The following is an 11,625-nucleotide window of genomic DNA, read 5'->3' on the forward strand; positions in this document are numbered from 1 at the left end:
ATGCCTCCTGATCGGGCAAAGGGCTCTATCTAAACCAATGGGACCCTATTGGTGGGCTAGGCACCTGCATATCTGGTCTGTCGATTGGGCCAGGGGCTCTGTCCAAATCTGTGGACCCCTACTGGTGGGCCCTTGGCCCACCGATCTAGCCCATCGATCAGGCTAGAAGCCCAATTGTGACTAGGGGCCCTCAACTGGTGGGTCCCACACCTGTCAGTGTCACCCACCGGTCTACAACGGGTTCCTGCTGTTCACCTCCACTCTTCATCTCGCCTTGGGAAAACCACAAGGGGCCGATTTGACTGCATTTTTCACACATCTAAGGTCTCATATTGTGATTCTAACCTAGATCTAGGGTCTATTCAAGGTTTTAAGCACAGATCTTATCTCTTTGCTCAATAACACCTTCAAAACTCCAAATCTCTTCTTCAACTCAAGAAATCATCAAATGCTCTTTAAATCTTGCGATTTCTTCATCTAAAACCTTCAAAATCAACATGCAGGTCTTCCACTAAACCTTAGATTCATCTTCTCAAGTGGGATTAGCAAGATCTAAAGGATTTCTACCCAGATCAAAAGGTCTCACTTAGGGTTTCTTGAGGGTTTAAGAAATATAGCTTTTACTCACCTCAAATCATAGATCTCAAGACGAGAATCACTTTTTCGGTGCTGAAATGGAAAGATCAAACCTCTGTGTCGCACCATGAGCATTTCTTCCTTTTCTTCCTCCTTTTTCTTCCTTTCTTTTCTCTCTCTTCTTTACTCTTCTCACCCACCTTGTAAAACATTAAATGAGGGAAAAGAAGAGTACTAATTGCTATTTATACCTGGGTCAAAATGTCTAATGACCAGATTGATAGGTCACACTTGTGGGTTCGACCCCCCTATGACCACCCACCAGTCGGTCAAAACTTAGCCAAACAATTAGGATTTCGACGGGACTCAACTCCCGACACGTATTTTACTCCCAAAATATGATTTAAAATACGTACTCATTATAAACTACGGTTACATACATTTATTGTTTGTACATGGCTTTGTGATACATGCAAGTGCACAGCTTGGGTATGCAGACTTCACTAGGCACTAGTTTAGACTCGTCTGGCCAACCCGAGTTTAGAGTCACCTTTGTTATCATGTTCCATAGGATACCCATCTCAACTCGTTCTGTTTAGATCCTGCATGACCAAATCGAACCAACCGGGTAAGTAAACCGGGTTAAGAAAGTAAGGTATCACAGTCACTCTCCCACTATAGAAGTGACCAGTTGGCTGCAAAGGGGTGTTTACAGTGAAACAAAATGTCGTTATGACTATAAACAGGTACAAAGAAAAGTTGGTTGTCAAGGGTTTCACTCAAACCTATTGGATATATTACCAGGAAACCTTTGCTCCTGTTGCCAAGATGAATACAACCAGATTTATTATCTCTTGTGCAGTGAACCTTGATTGGAAGCTACTACAACTGGATGTCAAGAATGCATTTCTTCATTGTGATTTGATAGAGGAAGTGTATATGGATGTTCCACCAGGCTATTCTAATCTGAAACCCCAAGGCAAAGTGTGTAAAATGAAGAGAGCTCTCTATGGCTTGAAACAATCTCCTAGGGCATTGGTCGGTTCCAAAAGGCTATGAAGGCAGTTGGGTTCACTCAGAAACTAATCACACCCTATTCATTGAAAGTGTGGGTGACCAAGTTACTATTTAGATCATATATGTGGACGATATTATTATTATTGGCAATGTTGTAGATGTGATCTCTAAGTTCAAAATTTATCTTGGTAAGGAGTTTGAGATTAAAGACCTTGGGAGGCTAAAATACTTCCTTGGGATTGAGGTGACACGATCTACAAAGGGTATTGTTCTTTCTCAACAAAAATATCATGGAGTTTCTTTCTGAGACTGGCATGTTATGGTGTAAGCCTTCAGATACACCTGTTGAGGCAAATTCTCATCTCAAAAGTAAGGAAGGTGAAATGGTTGATAAGGGTCGATATCAAAGGCTGGTTGGAAAACTCATCTATTTATCCCAACTCAACTAGACATAGTTTATGCAGTTAGCTGATGAGTCAATATATGAATGATCCTTACTCCTCTCATATGGAAGTTGTGTTCTGTATTCTTCGGTACTTGAAGACAACCTCAAGGAATGGTATCATATTCTCCCTTTCTAATCATATGAGGACCGAAGGGTATACTATTGCTGACTGGGATGGTTCTCTAGATGATCGTCTTTCTACTATTGATTATTGTACATTTGTTGATTGGAACTTAGTTACATAGCATAGTAAAAAACAGTCATTTGTGGCCAGATGTAATGCAAAAGCCGAGTTCTGGGCGACAGCACATGGTACATTGGTCATGCCTATTCACTTGCAGATGTTATACTAGGACAATAAGTCAACCATCATCTTTGCACATAATCCAATACAACAGGATTGCACTAAACATGTTGAGATTGATAGGCATTTAAAAGAGAAATTGGTTCAAGGGCTTGTTTGTATTCCTTTTGTGAGAACTGAAGAACAACTAGCAGATATACTTACAAGTGATTTAATATGTGCAAATTGGGCATATTTGATATACATACACCAACTTGGGGGTGAATGCTATAATAATGGACTATTTGTAAATAGATTTGAGGGGTTTTATCCAAACAGACCTTAAGCCCTTTAGGGTTTTATTTACATTATAAATCGAGAGGCTTGTGTCAAGATTGGACAGAAGTCATAATTTTCCCAACTTTTCAATGACTCAAGAGAGCTTTTTAGCCAGAGAGAGCGTTTAGCCTTGGGCCCCATTTATTTATTTATTTTACCTCTTGTAAGAAAAGAAAACCAAAAAACTGCGTATGTTCTAAACAGAAGGCAAAATAAGACAGAAAAAGCAGTAGTAGCAACTATAGCAGCAAGTTCATCTACAACATACATAAACTCAGCATCAAGCCCCCTATTTTGTACAATGAGAAGCCTCTAGTTTAGAGGCAGAAGCCGTGTCCAAAAACCACACCAACTTCCCATTGGTTGGGCAGACCATTCGGGCTGGCAGCATGGGGCATTCAGGCCCTACATCATCAATTGCTAAGTGTACAGCCTCTGCCTTGTTCGCACCCGTCACCACCACTACCACATTGGAGGCTGAATTGATCACAGGCAAAGTGAAGGTGATCCTCTCAGGTGGGGGCCTGGGGGAATCAGTGATGAAGGTGACCCATTCATCTTTCTCATCAAGTACCATGTGGTTTGGAAAGAGCGAGGCAACATGCCCATCTGGACCCATCCCAAGAAGGATGACATCAAACTTGGGGCAGTCACTGATCTCAGAAACGCCAACCGTGCGGGTCTTCACTAGCTGCCTGAGGACAAACTCATAGTCAATAGCAGCCTCCTCAGCTGACAAAGAATCGTTGATAGAGTATACATGACCAGGGATAACTGGAACCTGGCAATTTCAGATATACATGAGGATAAGTGTGACAAAAATAAATGAAAAGATTTAGATCCCCATAATATTTTATGGGGGTAATATATGTGCAATGAATGTTGGACTATAGCATTCTCAGTGGAAGGCTCATAATATTAACCTGTCAAAGTTAGTATAAGGAAAATATTCAGGCTCAGAATGCGACACTTCACACCCAAACCATATTCCTATACTTGCTAAATTCCTCGTCTACAATATAATATAGTAAAGAATGCTTCATAGACCAGATAAATACAAGATATTACCATCCATATTGTATTATTATTATTAGTGCCTGAAAACCATAATGTGCATGAAACTGTAGGAATGTAAGAAAGAAAGAACCTTCCCAGCAACTCCCTTGAAAAAGCATGTAAACTAGGGTGATGGAGGTGGATTCAAACCCATGCCTCAGGGATAACACCCTGTAGGCATTAGCAGTGCAGCACATTGGGAAAATGAAATAGTCCACAGATTTAACTGCAGAAAAGAGGCGAATTCATGGTGAATCTTGGTGTTACAGCAACAAAATACAACAACTCCTCAGCCTTATCCCAACTAAATGTTGTCGTCATTTACATGAACAAAATGACATTACTAAAATGTTAAAGAAGCAGGACTTCTACTTCTAAGGCTGATAATGTCATAATGGAAAGGAAAGCAAATACAGGAAAAATTATGTAAGGCAATAACATATAATTGCATACTTTCCCGCACATTGAGATTGGCCACTACATGGTCGTCACGTCAACTAACAAACTTAAAAAATTTCAATTTGTTGACTTAAAATTATGGAAGACAAAATGCATGAACCCAAATGGTAGAAACACAAGGTTAGGAGAGTAATCATAAGCAAGATTACAGAAAGGGGTGCTGAATTTCTGACAAGGCCCAGAACAGGCACAGCAGCAAAACTTGGCAGTGAACCAGGATTCTAAACTTTCAAGAGATTGTTGATATGCAAAACAAAGGACATTTTAACATATAAAGCTTATAAGCAGCTTGTCCATAATCAACCATAATCAATATGCCACATCAGAAGGTTTGAGATGCTAAAGGTGGTGGTAGTGGTACCTTGTATGATTCCCGTTGTATGTCTAAAGTGAAACCATTCTGAGGGAATCCAGGGTTTGGGGACACTGGTGCAGATTACTTGTTGGCGCACCCAAGGGAAATAATCAAAAGATGAAAGACAACGGAAATTCTATAATTATTTCAAAGTTTACAGAAGAGAGTGGCCAAATTGTAAATAAACAGAATATTTAGAGGGCTGCTTTATAGATAAATGGGTGTGGGACACAAAACGAATTAATATTTAAAAAGAATGGGTAGACTAGGCATTACAATAAAATAAGAATACGGATAGGATTTAAGATGAAGAGGAGTCGTATTTTGCAAAACAGGGGGCTATGGTGACAAAGAATATAATGTCACCAAGTCTTCTTCAACCTTCGATTAAAACCCGAAAACCAGCAGTACCCAACCACCTCTCGAGTGAAAGAACTCACTCCACCGGAGTCGGATCAACTTGGAATTTCAGGGTGAGGTCACAAACTCCAAGGCCTATGGATTCCACACAGGTAACACCCAGGACAGAGACCCGAAAGAGGAACCAGCTGTGAATTCTGATTTGGTTCTCACAGTTCCAACAAGGTTTGGGCCTAGAGTTTTGCAGGTAAGAATGCCACGAGGTAAGGTTTATTCTCTCCAAGTCGTAGAAAGTGAGGGAAAGGCACGAGGGGATTCAAAGGTTGGTAATGAATGGTATGACTAATGCTGGGCAGGGTAGGGGAGAGAAATCATATAATAAAGGAGAACCGAGTAAGAAGAAATGAAAGGAAAAAAGAGAGAGCTTACCATAATGAGAGAGGAGGGAGATGCTCAACCGACAGCTACTTCAGTAGCACAGGTAACACCTTACTCAAGTAAACTTAAATTCATTGCAAATCTGAATCGATGGGGATGGGGAAGGGGAAGAATTTCATATAAAGACTTCTGAAACTGATTTAGGACTACTCTAACTAGAAAACTATTAAACCAAATCGTCCTATGTATCTATCACAAACAAAATAAAATAAAGTTAAAATAAAAAAAGTAACCCCAAAACAAACAAATAAAACCCTACCAGCCTTATTAGACCAAAAGCCTGATCAGGCTGGTTTCACCTTGGTCTGGATTTACAAATCAGGTCATGCCGGTCCAGTCTGATGTAGATAAGTCGCTTAAAGGGTTTATTTTATCGGAAATAAGCTTTGGGTTGGGTTATATAGGTGTTGGGTCTTTGATCCCATGGGTTTTCTTTGTAATAGGTCACTTGAATGGGCCTAAAATATGGATAGAAAATAGAAAAACCAGATTTAATTCATTAGTTTAGTTAGAGTCCTGTTTTAAGTTTATTTTCTTTATTATTTCAGTTTTCTAGTTAGTTTAGGTTTCCCAATTAGTTAAGGATTGGGTTAGGCCTTTCCTTTTCAGTGTTTTGAGTCTGTTTTGAGTCTTCTATCTAAGTTTGTTAAGGGGCTACAACATTGTACACAAATTTAATTGAATAAAAGTTTATTTTTGCTATCTGCAAATTATTCCCTGAAAAAGAATGATCATCAACAAAGATAGCTAAGGGTGAGAGACTCGGGCTGAGATAGTCATTCCCCTACCCTTATTCTTCCCTTCATTCTCTATTTTCTATTTTATTCATCTTCTATGTCCCTGAGTCTGATTTTTATTGAATGTACTAAAGATCCTACCTAGGATTGGATCACTTGTGATTCGATCTTACATCAATCAGTATCAGAACCTAACTAAATATGGAACCAAAAGTTCATTACTTTACTAGACAGAGGGATCCATCCAAAGTCCTTGATTGGCTAGATTCTCTAGAAGAATATTGACTACTACAACTTGAAAAAGGCACAGAAGCTTGGATTTGCTTGCTCCCGAATGAGTAGTTATGTTAGAGAATTGCGGGGTGTCCAGGAAAAGCTAATCCGAGTTCAAGGATGTGAGCCTAGGACTTGGGAAGAGATGAAGTACGAGTTGGCGACCCAACACCTCCCTGCATATATCCAAAGAAGGCTCTTTCCACCGCAAGATTTCCACCAGACTACAAGTCTCTCAAAGACACCCACAGGTGACAAGAGTCTGAACAATTGGTAGACCCCTTGGCCGCTCTTGTGCACAAATACCAAAGGAGCAACAAGAGAAGACACCTCCAACCAAAGCACCAGAACCTGAAGTTGAGGTTAGTCTGGATGAAATTCCAGCCATTCCTAATGTTGAGGAAGAGTTAGTCCTTGATGTTCCAACCAGTGAAATTCATAAGGAAGAAATCGAAAACGACATGGTCATAATGGTGGACAATGAGGTCAAGCCCGAGGAGATTGGCACTACAACAACTGCGATGAGTGTGAACAACCAAAAGGAAGATCCTAAGGTGTTCAAGACTGAAGTAGTGGTTAAACAAACCATTAAGGAGATTGCGAACAACAAAGACAAAGAACTTAAGGAGCTTAAACTTAAGTTTGAGAAGGTAGAAGATGTACTAGAAGACGACACTATGGATACATCTGACCATGTTGAGGTTGCACATGTGGAGTTCATCATCCCATTGAAGTATCTTGAAGATCATGGCCCTCACATTCTAGAATACATTCATGTCTTCAAAAAATTGCCTGAGTTTTACTATGGACTACAGCTTAACCTTCATCACACCAAGGTGATCGTTCTCATGTTCAAAACTCGAAGTCTAGTTTTTTTAAGTGGTGAAGAATTGATGCAGATAAGTCACTTAAAGGAAATAATTTATTGGAAATAAGCTCTGGGTTGGGTTATGTACTTATGTTGGTATTGGGCCCTTGATCCCATGAGTTTTTTTTTTGTAATAGGTCATTTTAATATGCCTAAAATAAGTGTAGAAAGTAGGAAAACAAGATTTAATTCATTATTTTAGTTAGACTGTTGTTTCAAGTCTATTTTCTTTGTTATTTCAGTTTTCTAGTCAGTTTAGGTTTCCCAATTAGTTAAGGATTGGGTTGGGCCTTTCTTTTTTAGTGTTTAAGTCTGTTTTGAGTCTTTTACATAAGTTTGTAAGGGGCTACAACATTGTACACGAATTTGATTGAATAAAAGTTTATTTTTGCTGTCTGCAAATTATTCCCTAAAAAAATGATGATCATCAACTGAGATAACTCAGGGTGAGAGACTCAGGCTGAGATAGCCATTCCCCTACACCCATTCTTCCCTTCATTCTCTATTTTCTGTTTTATTCATCGTATATGTCCCTAAGTTTGATTTTTATTAAATGTACTAAAGATCCTACCTGGGATTGGATCACTTGTGATTCGATCTTACATCACAACCATGACAGTGCTACTACATCACATTCCCACATTATTTATATATTTCAAAGTCATACACAATTGGCAACCCAATCTATTAGGATTGAGCAGCTACTTTGTGCAAAAATGCTAAGGGACAAAAAAGGGTATTTCATTGGGGACCCACTGTACAGACCCTCTCCCACACCCTTTTTGATAGATATGTGCAGCCCTCCTTTTTAACCACTTATATCTCCTCAAAGAAAAATAGAGCAACCTACCTATTCAAATACCTTGTAGGGAGACAGCTTAATGGCTTATCAACACAAGAGGTGATGTAGCAAGGAGGCATCAAATTGGTTTCAAATTGGGTTCAATATGGGCCCATATTTTGAACCATCAAACCAGAATATATCTGGCTCAAAACTTGGACCACATTCAGCCCATCAGATCTGTCCAAAGAAGAGATCGAGCCAGCAGTTTATTTAGGGAAATATTAGCTAATGACCTTGCCTAATTGGAAGAAATATCTCTAGAATTATTTCCAAATAAGGAGGATATCGACAACTCTAATTGAGGAAGGCCTTAGTCATCAATATTGCTGATTTACGGGAGGATTAATTTCCAGATTTGGTGGAGATAAACTTGGAGAGCAGTTGACAGCCTACGTGGGTCCCATGACCAGAACGCATGGAGGAAATGCAGGATATCAGTTTCTTCCTTGCAGTAAAGACATAAGAAAAGATGTATGAGATCAGTTTGAAGACCAACTGCATGGAGATTCTCTTATCAAAGAATCAAGCTGTGAAGAGGCAATTTAGGAGTTTAGTTTTTCGTCTTACATAGGGGATTTAATGAGGATTAGTTTCCTTTTATTTTAGATTTAGTTTCTACATTTATTTTCCTTGATGTACAAGGTATCCACAGCCATGCGTGGGCCTTTATTGATGACTTTTTATTTTCTTTTCTTTCTTTTAGAGATTACTACAGTCCTCTATACGTGTAATGGCCGTAGTGCCTACAAGGGACGATGGAGTGAACAAGAAAAGAGAGCTTTGGCTTGGAAGCTGTGAGAGGCAGTGGCTCTGAGATGCAGTGATGATGAGAGGCCGTGGGTCATTCCCTACCTCTTCTTCTTCTTATCCTTGCTATCTTCTTTCTTTTCTGTCAATCAGTTCCTGGTTTATTTTTGGTTTAATCATCAATCTATTGAAGAATATTATTGTTGAAGTCTACTGTTGATTGGTTTTGATCTATTTAAGAATATGCAGCTGGAAATTCAGATGAAGACCCCTCTAACAATCCCTTCATCTAAGATTTTAAAGACAATTTCTGCAACCTTAAAGTATATCGATCCTACTGTAGGGTTGGTTCTTAGCTGAACTTGCTCCTACATTAAAAGGCCTCTCAATCCCCATAATCAATATTTATCATAGTTTTTAAGGCGCTGATGCGGTCTGGAGATGGTAAGGCAGTGCTCCGCCTTATGTGAAGTGGCGCCTTATGGGTTTTTTTTTTTTAACACATTTTAAAATTACTTGATGAAAATTCCAAATATAGATTTTTTATTGGTAGGTGTATAGTTTTGTTAACACTTGAGATGTATGGGATCAGCTTTACTCCACCAAAAATAACCAAAACAAACAAAATAAAAACCCGATTCACAAACAGGGTTTGGATTTTGTCAAGGGTTTTAAGAAAAGGCTTTGAGAAGGATCAAGGAAGAACCACTGATCTAGGCGACCATTTTGCTCTGGCAGCGGTGAGCTTCATTCTTCTTTGACAGGAGTAGAAATATAGTGGATGACCTTAGGGCTTAGGCACTCATTTTGGCATCATAGAGGTAAGTATAATAAATACTTGCATTTTTTATGTCTTCTTTTCTTTATATTTATAATTTTGTTTCATAATTATGTATTTATATTATATGTTAATATGATTGATGATTGATGATTGATGATTGATGATTGATGATTGATGATTGATGAAGATGAACTTAGTTTATTCACTTTATTTATTTGTTTTCTTGATGAATATCTTACATTGGTATGAATATGAACATTTAATATTTATTTAACATATGAGTAATAGGATTCAACTAGGATTTGAGCCAAATAGATTGGTTCTATAAAAAAATTACACAGGAACGCTTTAGTCGATAAGGCGACGCTTTATGCCCGCCTTATCACTAAGGCGCTCCGAAAGACCCTCAAACACCTCCGTCGCCTTACCGCCTTAAAAAACTATGATATTTATAAACAAATTTCTAGGCATTTGGGAGTGTTTGGCAGCAACTGGCAATGAGTTGCATTGTTGGCAACAGTTCTGGGTACACAGGTGATGTGCAGAGCTTATGAGTGAGTTAGTCGTGTCTGGGGTGTCAAGTAGTGACTTAGATGTACTGGCCAGTGCCGGATATGTCAGACAGTGACTGGGCAAACGAATCAGCCTAGGGATAAATTTGGGTAGCCCAATGACTACTAGAGAAATGTATAACGTCAAGTCATCATTCCAATGCAACTGGAATAGCACAAATCTGACTCTGAATGAAGGAGAGTATGGACGTTTCAGTACAGCCAATAATGGCCAAGTGTTCAATGAAGTGCTCCACACAATGGGATGATAGGTGGGTCCCACTATCCCACATGATGAGGTGGCAAGATATGCTGATGTGGCACCATAAAGGTGAGGTGGCAAAGTGACTGATGAGTTGGCAGACGATAAGGTGGTAGGCTCATTGAGGTGGCATAAGTCAGCCCAGGTCAGCATGGCCACGCCAGCATGCAGCCCAGACCGAAGCCAGCACAGCCACGCCAACATGCAGTCTAAAGACTCCAGACCACATGCATTTATGCCCCCACAACCATGCGGCCACACCCACAACAACCAGCCATGGTAGGCTTCCCACGCGTGATCACAAGCTATAGGGCCATCAGGCAAGGAAAATGGGCATGAAGCCCTAGGGTCGCTCTAGCGGCTAAGTGTTGATGAGCCCGCCAGTTTTTTGTCAGAAGGCCACAATGAAGGACCCAAATACATTACTCTCGGTGAGTGAAGGAGGGTCTCAGGGGTTGAAGATGCACTTTAGAGGTTTCGGGGGGCTATAAGCAATTTCAAAAGATTCCAGATTAAGGGCTCTAAAGGTGGCACAACATCGAGATCCAGATTCATCGGTCTGTGCAAAATGGCACTGGCACACAGAATATTTTTTGCGTGTAATTTCAGTGGCCGCAAGCAAAGATCTCTATAAACCGCGGTGAACCATAGCAGTAGCCAATCACATGCTTCGCGTGCCCATGGTACATTGTTCAAAGATGGCCTTCTGCTGGCCTAAGGCAGCACCGCCATCTCATGTCACACCCTACCTCACATTAGGCCAAGGTATGGGGCATTGGATACCTTACCGTACCAGTCAGCTTAAACCACCAGGATCTAATGTAGAGATGAACTTACACAAGTACAAAATCTTCTACCAAATCAGAGTACGCTTATAAGGGAAAATTTATATTTTACAAAACCCATGGTGATCAATCTAAATGATAAATAATAATTATAGACACAATTGAATTATAACTCACAATTACCATAATATAATCACATCTTACAAGCATAATAATTAAACCTTAAAGCAAAGGAAATCCCAGTCCTCCACCACATGTCTCATTGACACAATCTCACAACCAATGCCGAGTCTCGATCCACTCCAGCTCAAGTTCCACCATCTAAAAACATAAATCCACGAGGGGTGAGCTTCACAAGCCCAGTGAGGGGTGAGCATACAATCACACACACAACATCATGATGCCAACATACTCACAGTAATATCCACAGATGCACAGCCACATGATCC

General features: G+C 39.8%; 1 protein-coding gene across 2 annotated transcripts in view; it reads right to left on the reverse strand.

The window, feature by feature from the left end:
* Window positions 1–2,764: 2,764 nt before the first annotated feature.
* LOC122080115 (probable 6-phosphogluconolactonase 2) overlaps window positions 2,765–11,625 on the reverse strand; it is a 19,853-nt gene continuing 10,992 nt past the window's right edge. For both annotated transcript variants that reach the window (XM_042647007.1, XM_042647006.1), the window contains one exon: window positions 2,765–3,441. In XM_042647007.1, coding sequence (XP_042502941.1) covers window positions 2,950–3,441 — 492 coding nt within the window. In that variant the 3' untranslated portion in view covers window positions 2,765–2,949. The remainder of the gene's footprint in view (window positions 3,442–11,625) is intronic.

The sequence above is a fragment of the Macadamia integrifolia genome, chromosome 5 (assembly GCF_013358625.1).
Source record: "Macadamia integrifolia cultivar HAES 741 chromosome 5, SCU_Mint_v3, whole genome shotgun sequence".
Lineage (NCBI taxonomy): Eukaryota > Viridiplantae > Streptophyta > Magnoliopsida > Proteales > Proteaceae > Macadamia > Macadamia integrifolia.